The sequence below is a fragment of the Cyprinodon variegatus genome, unplaced genomic scaffold (assembly GCF_000732505.1).
Source record: "Cyprinodon variegatus isolate N-32 unplaced genomic scaffold, C_variegatus-1.0 Scaffold59, whole genome shotgun sequence".
NCBI lineage: Eukaryota > Metazoa > Chordata > Actinopteri > Cyprinodontiformes > Cyprinodontidae > Cyprinodon > Cyprinodon variegatus.
This window is the reverse complement of record NW_015150512.1, coordinates 1,537,841-1,557,413: the sequence shown is the minus strand read 5'-3', so window position 1 is coordinate 1,557,413 and position 19,573 is coordinate 1,537,841. Positions and strand designations below refer to the sequence as shown.

At 43.0% G+C, this 19,573-nt stretch overlaps 1 protein-coding gene across 3 annotated transcripts; it reads right to left on the bottom strand.

Moving 5' to 3' along the window:
• Positions 1 to 2,321: 2,321 nt before the first annotated feature.
• On the bottom strand, positions 2,322 to 16,087 carry tbc1d2 (TBC1 domain family member 2). Of its 3 annotated transcripts, none has more exons than XM_015371474.1 (17): positions 15,716 to 16,087; positions 12,490 to 13,468; positions 12,003 to 12,117; positions 9,668 to 9,773; positions 9,465 to 9,577; positions 8,681 to 8,928; positions 8,281 to 8,550; positions 7,997 to 8,122; positions 7,393 to 7,503; positions 7,140 to 7,312; positions 6,945 to 7,056; positions 6,327 to 6,527; positions 6,070 to 6,257; positions 5,873 to 5,993; positions 5,609 to 5,794; positions 4,309 to 4,430; positions 2,322 to 3,475 (listed from the first exon to the last, which is right to left on the bottom strand). In XM_015371474.1, the coding sequence occupies exons 2-17, from the start codon at positions 13,444 to 13,446 to the stop codon at positions 3,277 to 3,279; spliced, it is 3,348 nt and encodes a 1,115-aa protein (XP_015226960.1). In that variant the 5' UTR covers positions 13,447 to 13,468; positions 15,716 to 16,087; the 3' UTR covers positions 2,322 to 3,276. The 3 variants fall into 3 exon arrangements, with proteins under 3 accessions (XP_015226960.1, XP_015226959.1, XP_015226961.1); XM_015371473.1 differs by having other exon boundaries at positions 12,490 to 13,447; XM_015371475.1 differs by lacking the exons at positions 8,281 to 8,550; positions 8,681 to 8,928; positions 9,465 to 9,577; ... (2 more) ...; positions 12,490 to 13,468; positions 15,716 to 16,087 and having other exon boundaries at positions 2,324 to 3,475; positions 7,949 to 8,087.
• Positions 16,088 to 19,573: the final 3,486 nt, after the last annotated feature.

The following is a 19,573-nucleotide window of genomic DNA, read 5'->3' as shown; positions in this document are numbered from 1 at the left end:
AAGAGCTAGTTTATTACCAGAGATCCATGGAGCCTGATGGAGAGCATAATTTAAGGTAAACAGTTGCTGACTGATAACAGGAAGCTGTCCTTCCAACTGCTTCAAGCTGCTGGAGCAGAGATAAAGGAGAGATGGGGAGTTTGTTGGTTTTACTGGAGGTAAGAGGACCACCATCTTTACTTAGATGCTTTATAGGCTAAAATTTGGTTAAATCTGTTGATACAAACTGATGTGATGGTCTTTAAATTATGAATTGGTTAGAGGAGTCAGTTTGTCCTGCAGCAGCAGACTGGGACAGAACAGAAGACCACCAAATGCAAAAAAAGAAATCCATGACTTGTTTTTCACCAGGTAAACCAATATAACAACTCAAAATTCAGAAATAAACAAACATTCAAAAACAAATCAGTGACCAATATAGCCACCTTTCTTCACCATGACGGTCAAAAGCCTTCAATCCATAGATTCTGTCAGTGTCTTGATCTGTTTGCGATCCACATTGCGTGCAGCAGCCACCACAGCCTCCCAGACACTGTTCAGAGAGGTGGACTGTTTTCCCTTCCTGTAGATCTAATATTTCATGAAGGACCAGAAACTGGCAGTAGGTCTGGGAGTTGATCTTGACTCCATCATCAACCCGAAAAGGTCCCACAAGCTCATCTTTGATTATACCAGCCCATACCAGTACTGCACCTCCACCTTGCTGGTGTCTGAGTCGATAAAGAACTTGCTTCCCTTTACTGATCCAGACTGATGCCCATCCATCTGGCCCATCAAGACTCACTCTCATTTCTTCAGACCAAAACTCCTTGGAGAAATCAGTCTTCAGATATTTCTTGGCCCAATCTTGACGTTTTGTCTTGTGTGTCTTGTTCAAAGGTGGCCTTTTTTCGGCTTTCCTTACCTTGACCAGGTCCCTGAGTATTGAGCACCTGGTGCTTCTCGGCACTCCAGACATGTTGAAGCTATGAAATACGGCACAACTGGTGGCTAATGGCTTCCTGAAAGCTTCACGCTTGATCTTCCTTAATTCATGGGAAGTTATTTTGCATCTTTTTTCCAACACCCTTCTTGTGCCCCTGTTGGCTATTTGCCATGAACCGATTGTGCGATTATCCCGCTTCAAAAACTCTGTAATTTCCAAACTGCTACACCCCTCTAAAAGACATCTGACAATTTTTGACTTTTCATTGTCTGTCAAATCTCTTTTCTGACCCATTTTGCTAAAGGAAAGGAAGTTGCCTAATAATAAGGCACACCTTATAAAGGGTGTTGATGTCATTAGGCCACACCCCTTCTCTTTACAGAGATGCCCACCACCTGATTTACTTAATTGGTAGTTGGCTTTCAAGCCTATACAGCTTGGAGTAGCACAACATGTAAGAAAAGGATGAAGTGGTTGAAATACTAATTTGCCTAATAATTGCACACAGTGTATATTTATCCCCCTGGCTCCTTCGGAAACACCCAATGAAACATGTAGTGAGCTTTTATAACTGTTAAGAATCAACCTGGAAAAAACAAAAACAACAACCTTGAATGTTGACACATAATCTTCTGGATTCAATAAAGTAAAACAAACAAATTCAGCAGAGATTTTAGCTTTAAGAACATTTATGTTGAAATGAAGACAGACAGAAACAGGTCTTCACACGTTACAGTCGTCATGCTACTGAAAAAATATACACAAAGACCCTGCAGAGAATGTACTACAGAAGCACCGGATCAACCTGAACAAAACCCATCTACAGGAGCCAAAATTTGTAGTGTTTATTCACTAGATGGCGCTATTGGTGCTAGCATCTAGAACAGGGGTAACCAATTAAATATCAGCAGGGCCTGAATAAAGAAAATCAACAACCAGTAAAGGTCTGGAGACATTATTAATTACAATTCGTTACTTTAAACAGCATTTCACACTGAACTAAAATTAGGTGTTAATGCATCAATGTTATACATTCACCTTTTAAATAAAAAATATATATATATAAAAAAAAAGAAAATTTTTCCATTTTAAAATCAAAAGTGTTTTTTGAAGTAGAGAACAACAATCTTTCAGTTTATTATATAGACAATTTAAATATTTAAATATTTAATAAAATACCTGAACTGACAGTTTTTTTTTTCCTTTCGTTTTTATGGTTTAATGAGAGAAGTGGTCTTTATGCTGTCCTGCAAGGCTTTTAAACCTGGGTTTGAATGGCAACAAAGCCATTCTAAAGCACATATCAAGGTGCTCATTTTGACCGTGGATCTATATTTATTTTTGATTATGGTCATGTTGCAGAATCCTGCTTCACAGCAGTGGGTTGAGCCAAACATACTCAAAATGTGCAGGGACATCTTTCAGCACACCATTTCACTTTTCTTCCACCAGTTCACAGTGGTTCTTCCAGCAGTCTACTCTTTCTCTACTCTCTTTTTCTCATCGTCTATTCCTTCTTTCACACCGCCCAGCTTGCCTGCTGTGTCTAAAAGTGGCTCGTAGTCTGACTGACGCAGCTCATTGGCTAATTTGTATCTTGTGTAGCCTGGTCCCGGATGCTCCGGAGCGCTTTCCATGTTAAGACGAGAAGCGTTGCAAGTGAAGTTAGACACTTTCGTCAGACAACATGCAGCAATTTATAAATATTTTAAATCAGGGTGGGTCCGTATTAGCCAGTTGGTGGGTCCGCATCTGGATCCTTGTCCGCTAATCCGTGACATCTGATCTAGAGTAAGGGGCAACAGGTAGAAGGAATGCATCGTACCCATAAAGGGAAACAAGTTTTTGACCACTATGGCGGAGTCTTCATTAAACTCTGTTGCTGGTAAGTTTTTGGGAGTTATTGAAGTCTGTGAAAAACAGAAGCTTTAGGCTGAACTCAGTCTCTGGGCTCCGGTGGCAGCAGTCTGATCTCCTGGGGTTAAAGGTAGGAGATGCTCTGCAGCTGAAAGCTTGATGCAAAGTGTTAACTAAATCATGTTAAGACCCTTTTCAGGGTTTTTAATTATCTGAACCTGAGCAACAGTAAGAAAAGCTACAGCTTCACTGATAATCTAGAAAGTTCTGGAAGACTTTTTGTACGATTATCAATCCCTCCAACAGTGCACACTGCTGCTTTCTGCCTTCAAATGAGAAATCTTGCACAACAAGGTGATACTATTGTTCCTGATGTGCAGAACTGATTCAAGAATCCACAACTATGGTTACTATGGTAACCAGTTACTGTACAGTAGATAACAGCTTGATGGTTTTCAGTCGGAGCCAGTGGTCAGAAAAACATAACGATGCCATTAAAGTTCATCATCATCTTCGCTCGCCATTTCAAGCTCCTTATCTTTCCGCTCTGTGCTTTCTGTCACAAACTCCTTCTGCTGTTCCTCCAGCTCCAGCAGTTCTCCCTGCAGGCGCTCCAGGTGCAGTGCACGGCGGTTCCTCAGCAGGCGGCGGGGAAATGGGTTCATGTCATTAAAAGCAATGGCGGTCAGTTTCCTGTGAAGGAGAAAAACTGTAATCAATTAACTGACGCATCTACGGTGAGAGCTTTCCCACAGGAGGCGTTCCTTTGAGAGATGGTTCCTATAGACTGACTGAGAATGTTCCAACAAAGTGTTCCTACAGAGAGCATTAATACAGAAAGCATTAACTTCAAGTGTGGACACAGACTGTTCACACATAGTTTTCCTATACTGATAGCATGGAGAACGCTCCCATAGTGTTCCCACAGAGCATTCAATCAAAGGATTTTCCTACTATTTCCACAGAGAAACAAAGCGCTTATATAGAGCACTACAACTGAACATGTTCCAACAGAGAGAGTTCAAACTGAATGTTCCAATAAAATGTTATCACAGAGAATGTTTCCACAGTACATTTAAAGAGAGGGTGTTCCCACAGCGAGCATTACCATTGCATGTTGCAACAGAGAATGTTTCCAGGGAAATTGTCTACACAAAGCTTTCCTATAGAGTGTTCCCACAGAGAATGTATGTTGCGACTAAGAACTTTCCCAAATAGAGCCTTCCTGATAGAGATTATTTCGACAGAAAGCCTTTCTAAAAGATATTCCAACAGTGTTTCCACAGAGAGCTCCCATCAAATGTTACTTCAGAGAATGTTTCCACAAAACTTGTTTACACAAAGCGTTACCTAAAGAGTATTCCCAAAGAGATCGTTCATACAGTGAACATTACCATAGAGTCATTCTATGGTAATGTTCACATATTACTACTGTATGTGATAATGCTGTCATTCTAACAGCATTATCACAGTGAGTGTTCCCAAAGAGAACATTCCCACTGAGACGTTCTCTGCTGATTACCCACCTGCAGTCAGAGATGGTTTTGGTGAAGAAGCGCAGGTACTGGTAGATCTCTGTGCTGTCTTGGATCTTCAGAATGTCTTCCTCTTTGTATTTGAACAGGGCCAGAGCATATCTGAAGATTACCTGCAGCCAGAGTTAGGTAGTAAGAACATCTTATATTAGTCAAGTAGAAGATCAAAGAAGCTGGAACTCAGTTATAGTTAACACACACATGATGTAATCTTTCATTGCATGGTTCTATTGCCTCACATGTCCTCATCAGGAAAAGTGAACCCACATTTTAGGATATATTTTTGTTGGACTCTATCTTGTTTTGCTCCCATAGATAAACATCAGACTTTTAGGTGAATGTTCAAGCATCACAGAACGCTATGATGTTTTGATGAACAGTGTCAGGTTGGGTCCAATTGGCATGAGGACTTGGTGACAGCAGAACCATTCAATGATAATGAAAGATATGTTCAACTGAAATTAGTTGATGTAATGACCGAAGATGTGCTGCTGGAGAGAAATGGCTGCTACCAGCATCTGAACCATTTTAATACATCACCGTGACAGCAACGTTAAATTCCTGATAACGCTGCATCAACTATTTTTGAGTCAGAAATACTGATAAATCAGTTTGAACCAAAGCAAAGGCAAAGATAAACACATATATAGAAGAGGGTAGTCACATCTTACTCATATCTGGGTCTAGAAATATGTGCCATATTTGAGGGGATTATTTCCTGGATCAAATAAGTTGCATTAGTTGACATCTTAAAAGAAATCAGTCCTTCAAACTAATCTAATAGATATGAAAGCAACAGATCCACAAGATATTGGTCCTGAATACCCATCTCTACTCATATAGTCTAGTCTAAGTATAAAGCCTGGTTTATCCTCAGAAACCAGTTCCTCTGCATGTGTCGCAGTTAATGCATGTCATTGACTCATCCCGACTGCTTGCAGGTAGGTGAAAACAGCCCTGATTGTGATGACCTACATTCCCGACTGCTTGCAGGTAGGTGAAAACAACCCTGATTGTGATGACCTACATTTTTAATGTAACCTATCAGACACTGGCTGCAGCAGATCTACTCAAGATCAATCTTGAGACATTGCATTCAGGTGAAGCTTTCAGGGTTTCACAATGAATTAAGGTACAGATTTCCATGTATTGGAAAGTGCTGGGGGCAGTTTTCAAAGTTTGGTGGTACATTATGATGCAGATTTAATTATTTATGTTGTCGTGAGGCTCAGATTGTTGAATTTCAGGATGCATTCAGGGGCAGGTATCTGTTTGCTGCGTGTCATGGTACCTTGGTGCCCTCATACAGGAAAGCATCCCACACCGGCAGCAGGATGTCACTGGGTAGACTCTCCACAAAGACCACCAGAAACCAGTTGAAGGTGACCAGCGACACATCGACCCCGTGAGTCTCAAAGTGAGCCGCCAGTCGAGGAAGCTTCTCTGCCATGAAGTCCTTTAGTACCCGCTGGTCAGCCTAAACATGATTGCATCATCAATCTGTGACCCCTGATCAACGGATGATGATGATGATGCTCCAGGTGTGCTTTCTCACCTGAGAGGCCACCAGGTTCTTGGTGTAGTAATCCTGAGGCATGATTACCTCCACCACGGCCACCAGACACCAGAAGGCGTCCTCTTCGTTCTGCAGCACGAGAAGAGCGATTGCTGCTAACCTGAGAGACACAGGAGAAACAGCTGAGGTAACGACACCTGTTAGCAACCTGCTAACACATAATGACAGGAGGCTACCTATTGAGTCCCTGGCAATAACCGACCGCCGGGTTCTGCCAGGAGAAAGCCAACAGGATGCGGCGGAGCTGCTGGAGGGCAGGGCTGGATGGTGAAGAGAACTTCTGATTGGTTGTCAGGGTTCTGTGAAGGTCCAGTTGGATCTGTCTGGAAGCTGGGTGGGTTGAAGTTCTGCTCTTCTCACACAGCTGCAAGCACACAATCAGGATTACTGATAGTCTACTTGTGGACATGTCAAGGCCGTTGCTGAGGCATACCTGCTGGTACCGTTGAGGGTGCTGCTCCCGGATGGTTCTGGTTCTGGCCCTGACCAGCCAGCCCCACACTCTCTGCCGGTATTCCCGTGGGACGCCTCCACGAAGCAATGCTTTGAGCTCAGGAGAGGGACACAAGTCGTACTCTGACCGGCCAGCCAGGTACTGTGCCCAGCGGCCCAGCAGGGGGCGCTCCACTCTGTCCTGCAGAGAGAGACAGAACCAGAATCAACCACATAGAACGCTTTGTTCTGCTAGGAATCACATAAATATGAACTGAAAAGAGAAACAAGAAAACAATAATTGTTTTTCTATGTTGTTCATGAAGAATTTTGTTCTTAGAATGTTTTGATCATTTAACCCATCATGAATTGTTACACTTTATCTTAGGATATTATATGACTTCATAATCTGTTATAATCCATTTTAATTCTTTCTAGTATTCTGTGTTTTTGTTCTTATTGCTCTTTCCTATCAGCCAATCAGGTTTGAGCAAAAAGTTTTTTTTTATTTTGTCATTAGCAGTGTTGCAGATAAAAGATAACATCTACAGGCCCCATGCAGGCTACTGCAGATAAAACTCAGGGTTCAGCTTGTTAAACCTCAGAGGAAGATACAGACCTGCTGCAAAAGGTTGTGGGATCGGATTTCCAGAGCCTGGATCTTGGCCAGCAGCTTCATGTCCTCTACCTCGTAGTCTGGAATGATCTTAAAGCCGTACTCGTCATACTCCCTGCAGACGGAGCAGAGGGATCCATTTCATGCTTCAGCTGAAACCTATTATTCAACGTCCAGCTGTGGTCCAGGTGTTCCTACCTGTCAGCGCTGAGCTTCATTACACTCTTGAGCTCTCCTCTCAGAGCGTCCTCAATCATCTTCTGCACAGCCTCCTGCTGCTCAGGAGCCAGAGATTTGGCATCCTGCAGCTTCCTCAGGACGCCCAGGTAACGACTCTCCACCTGGCAGTTGGTGGCCTCCAGATAGGAACACTGTAGCCAATCAGGGTGCAGGACACAGAAATGTTAGAGATGACAGAGCTGCTGTGGCTGGTTCCTGCATTCAGACCCACCTTCACCATCAGGCTTCTCTCCTGCTCTGAGCTTTTCCTCCACAGCTTGGTCAGCTGGTAGATCTCCGAGTTCAGGAATTTGTTCTGGGTTTTATATGCCTCCATGTCATCCTGAGGAATGCACAAACACGATCAGAGCTCAGGGCATCTCATTAGAACCAATCAGCTGTCACTCATCCCATCTCCTCTCTTCATATTAACGTGAAAGCCAGAACCAGAGTCAAATCAGATTGAAACCAACTCTGAGGTTTCTCTGTTCATAGTTATTAGACTCTAAAGTATTAATCATAGATTTCCAGTTTATTTATAGACTGCATGGGTAGTTGAGTTTATTCTTTATTCTTCTTGGCACTAGCTGGTTCCTCATAGCTCAGTAGGCACTGCTATAGGAAAACTAAAGCCTCTATTATACATATAGAACAGCATCACCCTGAAAACCTACAAGAAGAAGTTGGAGGAGAGATCGGATCAGAGAAAAACCCCACTCTGCTGAGGAGAAAGTTCTAAAACACAACCGACCCCCCAACCAAAAAGGACAGCTGGGTAGGAACAGCACCTGTAAAGGTGTGACAGCATCCCACTCTTTCCCACTTCAAGACTTCACCTTGAGGTTCTCAATCTGCTGCTGAAGCTGCTTGTGGGTCTGTGAGCTTGGGACGCTACCAGAGGCATCGGACTGCTGTGGTTCAGACAGGCAGGACGTCACCTGATCAGATAGCTTCATGATCACCTAACAGGAAACAGGAAGTACAATAAGTTCAGAAACAGACTGATATCTGTCTAAAGAAACAAGGCTCCTATAATTGGTTCAATCTGTTACTGATGTAGGTCAGAAATCTGAGGAACTCTCTGATGACCTTTCCTCATCTATGGTTCAAGTCTCCTCACCTGCTGCTTGGCCGCGTTCTTCTCCGTCAGCAGCCTGATGCTCCTCTGCAGCTCAGCCAGCTGAGCGTCTTTGTCAGAAAGCGTCCTCCTAAGATTCTGTGCCTCCATCTTGGTCTCCTCCAGTTGGCGCCGCAGATCGGCCGCCTGCCGCTCACGGTGGCGCAGGAGCTCCAGGCGGTGCTGCTCGTCCTCCTCTGCCAGAAACTCTGCACAGGTCCTCTTCTCCAGCTGGGACGCCTCCAGGGCTTTATGGAGGATCCAGACCAGCTCCTGCAGGACAGTATCAACACCATCTTTAAATACTGCCTAGTTCCTTATCTGTGGATGACTATTTTAAGTATGCTGGTCCTGGTTCTGTGTAGCATTCTGCAGGCTGTAGAGGAGCAGGTTTAGACAGCACCTTCTGAGCTTTGACCTCCTCCATCAGCATCTGTTTCTCCTGCTGAAGGCGGGACGTCCGCTCCGAGGACGAAGACATGGTGTCCCTGCGAGAGGGTGGCATGGTGGATGATCCACGCGCCTTCCTCCTTCTGCTTCTGTCGCCCAATGGTGATGAAGACTCCCTGCCTTCAGGAGCTGACCTCTGACCTGCTGGATCACCCATGGGGTCCGAAGGTGGCGGGGCCTCAGGAGGACATTCTGAAGTGACTGGCATGTGACAGGAACTGATGTAATTAGAGGAAATAAAAAAGGGGTGCACTAAAAAATAAAAAGACCCTAGATTATGTGTAATGGAAATTCATTAAACCAGGAAGAACTGATAGAAGAAGAAACAGATAGAATCTGGATTCTGATCAGAGAGGGTTCTGGTTTTCCTCCAGTAGGGATGATTTAAACAGACTAGAGTGTCCCGATACAACATTTATATTTTTTGTTACAATACTGATATTGTAGCTTTAATAACTGTCCGATAGCGATATTCACCCAATACAATATCAGCACAAATCATACCAGCTTTCAATACTTATTTGATAGTGTAGAATGTTAGGAAAGGCTTGATCAAATCCAATATTAGTTTTTCTGGCTATTAACGGACCAATATTAATTTCAGATCAGGACATCCCTATTTCAGACCTTTCTTCTGGTTATCGGTTAAGCCAGGCAGTCAAATGGTACCAAACCCAATCCAACAGTACATAAACACACCTGTACCAAGTACAGTGCCCTGCGGGACAGTGACATACCTTTGCTGCCATCTGCTGGCACAGTGGTACTGATCCATGGAAGAACATCTGTGTAGAACACACTCTGACTGGAGTCCTGAGAGGTTCTCTTCCTCAGACTGTGGACCGAGTTCCTGTTCAGAAACCAGACCAGATCCACTAAGCAGCAGCAAAAGAACAACCAAAACCAGGAAGTGGGTTCAGAGCTTTCTGGAGCAACTCACTGGATCTGGATGAAAGGGTGTTTAATGGACATTCTGGCGAGCGCCGTGGGTTGAGTCGGAGCGATGGCCAGGCCAACGGGACTCTTGGAGATAGGCAGGAAGTCATCTGATCAGAGAGGAAACAGAAGCACTACATCAGACCCTGCTGGATCAGGATGTAACAGGACACTGCTGCAGACGACAGCACAGAACACCTGAAGAAGAACGGATTCCAACCTCTGCAGAGTAACTGAATAAAACAAATAAGAACCAGAAAGAGCAGAAAGATGAGCAGCTCCAGAACCAGAACACGGCAGGCTCGAGCTGAAGGAGGAAGAACCTGCGCATACAGACTGGTTGGTCTGGGATTAACCCAGTTATTGATGAAGCTTCAGCAATACATCAAGCTGCATTGATTCCCATTCAAAGTGTAGTTTCCGGCCTTTGCCCCAAAATGGGGCCCTGCTATTGAGCATCCTGTAAAATTAGACAAAGGTTGTTTTTAGTTATTTTATTTGGTTTTTAAAAGCTAACAGACAGAGCAAGGTGCAGCAGAAAGTGGTGTACTACATGCAGCACATGCCTAACTTTAATTTGTTGTTTTGCTCATAAAGCTGAGGTTTGTCCACAAATGCCTTCATGTCAAAGGAAGTAGAATATTTTTAGACTCTAAAGTATTGATTTGTATGGTCTGTCCCGCTGCAAAAGGTTTATCACTTTAATAAACAGAACCTAGTAAAAAATCTGGGTCCTAGTCTGTTGAATCATTGTGAACCTAGAACAGAGAAACGTAAAGAAACCATAAAACCATCCTAGATGATAGAACTAGGTTTTAGTTTTCAAACAAACTTTGACTTCTTGAATTTTAACTCTTTGGTTCTGATGCAGATCTCAATGCTGGCTTATGTGATGTCAGAAAACAGATCAGAGATGTTTTGACTAAGTCCTGCAGGTGAATCAGGTTTATGCCAGTCATGTGACTTTAATGCTGAGAAACTGACCAATAGGTTGACACGGGGTCCTCTGAGTGCGTTCCCCTGTTAAAGACTTCTGTATGTCTAAATGGGAACATCAACCTTCAGTGACATCCTGAACTTATCAATTCAACTTTCAATTGAAATACATGCTGCAGTAACCAGCTGCAGCCTCCAGGGGGCACTGACAGCTGATTTTAGATCAGTCTGAGAGTCTATGGTTTAGAGGCAGCTGCTGAACATGTTCAGACAGGAGGTGAATACCTGATGCTCCTGCTGCGTAACAGCCGGTAAACCGGTCACCAACCAGAACCTGAGATAAGCCTGTGATCTGGGATCTGTTATTCCTCCCAACAGGTAAATCTATTCTGAATTGTTTCAGTGTTTCCTGGCAATAAGCTTCCTGCAGCAGATGTGAGCTCACTTCCTGTCCCTAGTGTGATATAATCAGAGCTCTGAACCGTTACAAGCTGGATCATGGGCTGGCTGGGCCATTTGAAGCTTCCTGAGCAGTAATTAGCACTTGGACAATAAACAGAAGCTGGATCTGATAAAAAGTCCTGTTGACATGAACAGCCTTTTCCATAGAGATGGTACAATCATAAGGATGAGGACTAACCCAAGAACAGCTGATGGTGGAGAGGTTTCTCTGTGGTTCTGACTCACTGTGAGGAGCAGACTCATCTCCCTGGTTCAGATCCATTTCAGAGAAGTGTGACTCAGGCAGGAGCCACTCCCTGCCTGGTGGAAGGATTTCCAAACTCAGTGAGGAAAAAGCTGCCCCCACAGGAGCATGTTCTCAGCAGCAGGTTTAACCAGCTTTAGATCCACAGAGACGTTTACTTACAGATAAATCAGAACCAGAACCAGGTTATTGGTCACCAACAGAGGAGCTTAAACCAAGTTTTTAATCAGTTCAACTAGAGAGCAGAGTTAAAACAACTCAAAACTATCAGCCAGTTTAGCTTCAGAACCAGTGAAAGTAAACTTAAACACAGTTAAACAAGGCTCATTCATCAACAGAATCAGTAAGGAGAGACTAGTTGATAGAGTTCAGGATTGATGCTTTCCCATCAATGCACCTAGAACATCCAGCTAGCGATCCAATGGATGGTTTGGATGAGAGCAGATCCATGGGTTAGGATGGCCTAGTCAAAGGTCAGACCTAAACCCCAAACTGAACTTTAGCCGTTTACAATTAATCAAAACCGTTTGGAGATGTTCAAAGCTAGTGGAGACAAACCTCAGGCAACCAGACAGAATCAGAAACAGTCAGGACAAGATTAGAACCATAGAAAAGGGTTTCTGGACTAGTTGCCTGGTTCTGGTTCCTGAGGTTTTGGGCTCTGTCGTGGTGACCGAGTGGGTGGAGTGGTTCTCACCTGTCATGTTGTTGTTGTTGTTGGTCTGCTCTGAACAGACAGAGACCGGTCGGTGCTGCCACCGCTTCACCTGCAGCTGCTGCAGCCAGTAGAGCATCAGCTCCTGACTCACCGCCTTCAACAGAGCCGGGTCAGACAGAGAAAGGTTCTGATTCAGAGACATGTTAAAGCTGCAGAGAACAGACAGAGGTTTCTAAGAGGTGGGATCAGGTATGGAGGGTCAGCAGTGCTAAAATCCCACACCATCTCTCCAGAGCTTATATCTGGATGTTTCTACTACAAGCTGCAAGTACTGTCCACTTTGGAACTTAATGTTTGGTTGTTTTTATTCCAGGTTTATATTCTTTGTAAAATCCCTCTTCAGTCCCAGAAGAAAATGAGAGTTTTATCATCAGGTTTTACAGAAACTGAGGTAAAATGTTAGCACTTCTGGCCTCACAAACCCAGATCTACTCAGAACTGGGATGCACTAACCTGGACCTCTTACCTTAAGGATGAAAGTGCGATCCGGCGTCTTGATGTGGAAGGTGCCACTCTCTGCCTTGAGAGGGTAGGTGAAGGTGGCTGCGCTGAGCTCCACCCGGCCCAGTGGCATCACATCTTGGGGCGTGCGGTAATAGAACAGCTGGTTCTTCTCCTCCTCGTAGGTAAACCAACGTAGCTTCCAGGCCCTCAGGGGGCCCGCTTGCTTCTGCAGGTAGCCACACAGTTTGGACTCACCGGGAGAAGAATGAGGAGGGGAGGGTCCCACCTGGTCACAGAACAGTTCGATGGTGAGGGGAGGAGCCAGATTCACAGAGAGGGAGGGAGGAGACAGGTGGCTCTGCTGTTCAACAGGGGGAGGGGGCTGCTGATGGTCCAGATGTTGTTCAACGTTCTCCAGGTTCTGATTTTCCTCTGGTGTAAGTGGAGAATTTTTTTCCAGATTCTGGTGGTTCTGCTGGTTTAAAGACTCTGAGACACAGACCTCTTCTTTTCTGTCTGACAGATCCACAGAGGAAGTAGATCCTGCAGTTAGAACTACAGAGGGTCCTGGAGGAGGTTTTTCTTCAGTTTCCTGATCTGTGGAACTATGAGGTTCTGGTCCTGCAGAACATCCTGGTTCCTTCTGCCCCAAACAATGATCTCCAGCTCTGGTTGAATCTTTTTTAGAAGGAGGTTCTTTTGTCTGTTCCTGCTGACCAAAACTTGGTTTTGGGTCATTTGGACTGCTCTGACTTGGATCTGGGTCGTCTTCCATAGAACATCCTGTTTTAAGTTGCTCTGCAGGGTGTTCTGGTGTTCCTGCTGGACCCTGAGACCTGGACAAACATTTAGGCGCTCTAGTCTGCAGGTCTTCCTGCTGGTTCTGTATGTCTGAAAGCAGTGGATCAGAGTCGGCAGGGGCAGGAAGTGAGTAATACGGGGCGCTGCTGGGATTTCCTGTGGCGCCGCTTCCCTCCATCCTGATTAGAATAGAAGAAAAACTGAGAGCAGGAAGACAGAGAGAAAGAACCAGATCAGACGGAACACAGCTATCCGAAAGCTGGGTGGTCTCTGACAATGAACAAAACCTGCTTCCTGTGCATCAGAACTCTTAACTAAACTCGATCCGACTCCTGACCCTTGTAACACAACAGCATATATTTGATTTGGATTTCATGGAAGCAGAACTCTTGTGGTTCCATGGAAGTTGAATTTAATTGAGTCGACTGCAGCTGAAAAACATGTAGTTCTGCTGGAAGTTTAAAGTCTGGTTCTGCGTTCTTCGACAGAACCTGAACACAGGTACAGTACTAGTCTCATAAACCCGGATTCAGATCGGTTCCAGTCTGTTTGGACTTGATGAAGATCTTTTTACTCAGGAGGTTCTATTTCACACGGCTTCTTGAAACCACATTCTGCAGCAAATTGAATAAAGTTGAGAAACATTTGAAATTATCCTAAGATACAGAATCTAAACACTGACCGGGTCGGATCAGGTGGGTCGAGGCTGATAATGCAGCAGCTCTTTGACTCCAAGCTTTTAAACTCTGTTTTGGTTCTTTTCAGAAACTGATGGTATTACACACAAGAATCATGAAAATAAATTGAGGATGTTTTTCTCTGCAGCTCCTCCTCAGAGAAGGACTTTTACTGGGTTCAGGTTTACTAAATTACGGTAATCTTCTCTTGGACCAGAATATAATTTGTGTGAGCTGGTGGAACACATCTTTGTACAGAAGAGTATTAGGGCCACTGAAAATATTTTAAAAAGTTATCTGATTTTTACATTTTATTTAAGTTTAATATGGAAAAAACTTCAGAATACTGACTTTGATCTCAGAATTCTGAGTTTTTTTCTCAGAATTCTGAGATAGATGGGCACCATGAAGGAAGAGATGTGTGAGCACTCAGCTTCACTGACAAAGATGTGAGTTGTTTGGAGCCAGTATCACATTGGTGGAAAATGACGGAATTAGGTGACTTTTTAGATGCCTGAGGGGTCCCCGGTGATGCTGTTTCATTAATAGAAGAAAAGAAGGTGATTAAAACAAGAGAGCTAGTTTAGTCTTTAGAACAGACATGGCTACGGCTTGTTGCTAACATGTTTGTTAGCTGTCAAAATTCAGCCAGAATTCTGAGATTAAAGTTGGAATTCTGAGATTAAAGTCAGAATTGTGAAATCAGAATTCTGAGATTAAAGTCGGAAGTCTGAGATTAAAGTCGGAAGTCTGAGATTAAAGTTGGAATTCTGAAGTCAGAATCTGACATTAAAGTCAGAATTCTGAGATTAAAGTCGGAATTCTGAAGTCAGAAGTCTGAGATTAAAGTCGGAAGTCTGAGATTAAAGTCGGAAGTCTGAGATTAAAGTTGGAATTCTGAAGTCAGAATCTGACAACCTGAGTGGTGTCTCATTATTGGACTTCTGTGCAAGTCATGGATTGTCCATAATGAACACCATGTTCAAGCATAAGGATGTCCATCGGTGCACTTGGCACCAGGACATCCTAGGCCGAAGGTCGATGATCGACTTTGTAGTCGTATCTTCTGATCTTCGGCCGCATGTCTTGGACACTCGGGTGAAGAGAGGGGCGGAGCTGTCCANGCTGGCCTGGGAGCGCCTAGGGCTTCCCCCAGCAGAGCTGGAGGAGGTGTCTGCGGAGAGGGAAGTCTGGGAGTCTCTGCTTAGTCTGCTGCCCCCTTGATCTGGTTCCGGATAAAGCGGGAGACGACGAGTACGAGTACGAGTACGAGTACGAGTACGAGAATCTGACATTAAAGTCAGAATTCTGAGATTAAAGTTGGAATTCTGAAGTCAGAATCTGACATTAAAGTCAGAATTCTGAGATTAAAGTCAGAATTCTGAAGTCAGAAGTCTGAGATTAAAGTCGTAAATCCTAGATTAAAGTCATAAATCTGATATTAAAGTCAGAATTCTGGGATTAAAGTCGGAAGTCTGACATTAAAGTTGGAAATCTGACATTAAAGCCAGAATTCTAAGATTAAAGTCGGAATTCGGAGAAAAAAGTTGGAATTCTGACTTTTTTCTCATATACTGAAATAAAATTTTAAAATCAGTTACATTTTTTTCATTTTTTCAGTGGCCCTACTCCTCTTCCCTACCTTTGAGCTAAGCAGAGCCATGTTTCTCCAGTACTCAGAACATCAACCTGAAAGAAACTTCTGCTGACTGAAGAATAGGTTCTGTCCTTCTTTGGTTTTATCTTAAATAAACAAACAGCCATTCTTACCTGAGGGGGCGGGGCCTGAGCGCACCTGGTGGCTGAGAGGGGCGGGAACAGGAGCTGAGGGTCTCTGCGGAACCATCCGCTGAAAAAAAGCTCCTCTGTTGTTGATGTTTGTGTCGCGTGTCCTTATCTCAGCACCTCGCGTCTCATACCTTGTCTCTCCTTGTTCTCCTGCCCGGACCCCTGCCACCCAAACACACAGACACACTCCCAACTTCTGCTCCTTACTTCAAACTAAGAGCAGGAAACCCCCAGCTTCCTGAAGTAACGTCAGAGGCACGGTCAAGGCGTGGATCTGAGTCACGTGACAGTTAATTTCCCTCACTATTCCTGTTTATAGTAACTTTTATTCATTGAGTGGTTTAATGTTTTTAATTTATGATTCTGGAACATCAACATGGATACATTTGCACTGTCTCTTTAAAGAAGCAATCAAGTCAGATTAACAATTGAAATAAATCTGTGAAAAGTTCATGTTTCCAAAAATACAAACAAATCATTTTCACTACTTTTTCTGGATTTTGTCATAATACAAAACGAAATCTGTGAAACAAAGAACTTTTGGTGATAGTGAAAAAAAAAGCTGCTTATAATATTTAAGATATTAAAGAACAAGAACAGACATTTTACTATAATTTGGTGCAAGAACATCACAAATTCCGAAACTCAGCTCCTTTTACAGCAGGTCCATATTAAGATAAAGACAGTAATGATGTGAGAGACCAGAAAACAGCTTCTTGTGTTCGGACATATCTGCAAATTATTAAAAATAAGGAAGGAAGAACTTCATTTTCTGCCACTTTTTGTAACAGAATTTTTTGATCTGGATAGTTTGTCTCCATCTGGCGGCTAAATTAGTAAACTGCAGGGTGAATGTCTTGAATAATAGAAATATATATATAGTTATATATATAAAATGATGTACACATATATGTAACTGAGCCTGGTTCTGCTGGAGGTTTCTTCCAGTTAAAAGGGAGTTTTTCCTCTCCAACTTCGCTAAAAGCACGCTTAGTGTGAGGGATTGCATTTGAGTCAATGAGTTGATGCAATCAACTTTGTTTTCCTTAGATAGAAAAACTTTGAACTGTAAAGTGCCTTGAGATGACATGTGTTGTGAATTGGCGCTATGTAAATAAACTGAATTGAAATTGGATGATAGCAGTATGGGATGATGTTGATGTGGGACTGTCACTGGTCTTCTTCTGAACTCCTTACAGTCTGTCATAATCGGAACAACATATACAGCCGATCACATCCAGATACAGTGTATTGGGACAAGAAGCAGCTTTTGAGAACCACATGCAGCGCATCAGCATCAGGACCAGAGGCAGCCTTTCAACTGCCACTCTTCGACCCGGTCCTGTGAGGGACCAGCAGGGGGCAGCAGAGCTCCAGGTTTCAGAGTGTTGGAGCGTTTTGTTCTCCAAACACACCACCTCAACCATCCACAGGTGGGAAATCAACAGTTGTAATAGAACCGGAATTTAAACATCATCTTTCAGAACCTTTAGTCATCACAAGAACAGTTAGATAAAGGGTCAGAAACGTTTCACTACCAAGACCAGACGTCTGGTTATATTGCCTGGGACATCTGAGGAGACAAAGACAGAACATGAGAGACACTTCAGTACTGAAGGCCTCTGTAGCTCACTGAAGCAGAGAGAAATGAATTAAAGCGAAGAAGGAGCTGCCAACAGGAACCGAGGCGACAGAGTGATGAGGCCAAACAAAGAGGATGGATTTCAGAGCCAAAACTAAACCTTCCTAAATCAGTTAGTCCTGATCCCGTCCTGACCCCTGAGCTGCTCATCCGGCCTTTGAAGTGTACACTTCAGGGGGAGGAGAACCCACGGGCCAAATGTCCCACTCTAAAGTGACAAAATGGCCTGAGGAGACACAGCCCCACTCTACACCCCCCTCCCAAACACACAGGGACTAGGTAAAAACATTATAGTCTACAGACAGCTGTGGTCTGCCAGGAACACCTCAGTTGAGTTCAACACAAGTGCAAAAGCTGAGATGGCTGAATGGGAATAATGGAGAGTCTTGAGAATGCAACAGATCCAGGAACACCTCTATGTTCACCATCACTGATAAAGATTCAGGATCTCATCTTTAGCATCTTGCTTCTCTGGATCTTTTATTTTCTTGTTATCTCTTCACAGTAAAGGGAATATCTGAACCAAAGGTCTAATGATCAAATGGGGAGTTGAATGCACAGAATGGTGTAAAGGAGAAAGTAAACAACTGAAGAAAAGGACATAAAGAGAAGCCCAGACTGCCGAAAGATAGTAGCTGAAATCTGTCATGGATTTGCTCTGTCCAAATCAAAATCAGCTAGTATAATATTAATTAATAGGCTTGAAATAGGTCTCTCACCAACAGTGTTGCAAAAGGCCAGCCATTGCCAGGTGTTCCTCATATGATTTCTGACAGAATATAAAGGAGCGAGGAGAACTCCTTGAGTTCCAGGAGGACCTGGAAATCTCAGCTACAGTTTTTTCCCCCCATGAAAACAATTAATAATCCACCCAACAACATTCACTTTGATCCACAATGACTGATAACCCCAGTTTTTCTATACAGAAGACATGTTCAAAGTTACATTTTTCCAAAGTATTTATTCATTTCTACATGTTCCATTGTTTTTATTTGTGCCCGTCTCTTATTACGAAAAATGTTGTGTTCGATGCTTCTTAACCTGCTATGTGTTTTTAATCTGAAACAAGAAATTAACATGAATGAAAATGAAAAAAAAATTCTGAAAATTGAAATATAAAATTTGAAATTGCTATGAAAATTTCTGAAATATAAGGAAACTTTGCCTAAACGAATGTTGGAATTTAAATAATTTAATTTAGGGATTATGTAATTTATTAATCCTAACATCACTTGTTGATCTGTTACCATAATGGAGGGAATGATGGAACTAATTGTTTTATTTAAACATTTATTGATTATTCCCTCTATCTAAGTGTTGAAGTATGATGCAGCTATATTAGAATTCATGATTTTAAATTTTGTATTTTTTAAGACTGAAAAAGGATTTTTTTTAAAGTCTGAATGAGAGATACTGCTCCAGACTCAAGTGATTATCTTAAAAACAAATAAGCAAAAAGATGAAGATCCAAAAAAGCATAATTTCATTCAAGCTCAATAGATGATAAATAATCTTGGACAAGGAGATCCAGATCTATAAGAGAAGCTGTTTCAGACAAAAAAACAACCCAGAGTTCTGCTGTGGGATAGTCTAACCTCCAGTAGTGCAAAAATATAACAGCTCTAATGTGAAAGTCTCACCTTTAGGAGCCACCAAACCTTTCATTGTACTAACAGAGAAGTTTTATTCTCAAAGATCATCACTCCAAGCTTTTTTCTTCTTATTGAGAAGAAGGAGGACAAGCCCCAACAAGAGCTTAGAGGATTAAGTTCATTCTCACTGCCAGTCTGAATGAGACTGCATCTGCACCCCATCCCAACCCCCACCCCCACCCCCCTAACACACATGTGAGTGGGGAAAGCCAGCTTTTGGTGGGACCAGTGAACCCTGAAACATCCTGAGGCGTCAGACTGAAACTGAAGCTTCTTCTGCAGCTTGGCTCACTTTAGGATGCAACGGTTCTGATTGGATCGTCCCACAAGAAGAAGAAGGAAAGATGTTTCTGCCTCAGCTGATTAACTATAGACATCAGTAGGGAAACCAATAATTCACCTGTTTTCTAACCTTAATGATGTGTCTCCAGTCAGCCAATCAGAGGAGGGAACAGTAAAGAATTTTTCTTTCTTTCTTTCTTTCTTTCTTTCTTTCTTTCTTTCTTTCTTTCTTTCTTTCTTGCTTTCTTGCTTTCTTTCTTTCTT

Excerpts from the sequence above, each read along its gene's own strand:
- tbc1d2 (XM_015371474.1), bottom strand. The coding sequence starts at position 13,446 with ATGGAGGGAAGCGGCGCCACAGGAAATCCCAGCAGCGCCCCGTATTAC. Across the intron at positions 9,578-9,667 it reads CACCCTTTCATCCAGATCCA|GAACTCGGTCCACAGTCTGA; the intron begins GTGAGTTGCTCC and ends GTTTCTGAACAG. Across the intron at positions 8,123-8,280 it reads AGAACGCGGCCAAGCAGCAG|GTGATCATGAAGCTATCTGA; the intron begins GTGAGGAGACTT and ends GTTTCCTGTTAG.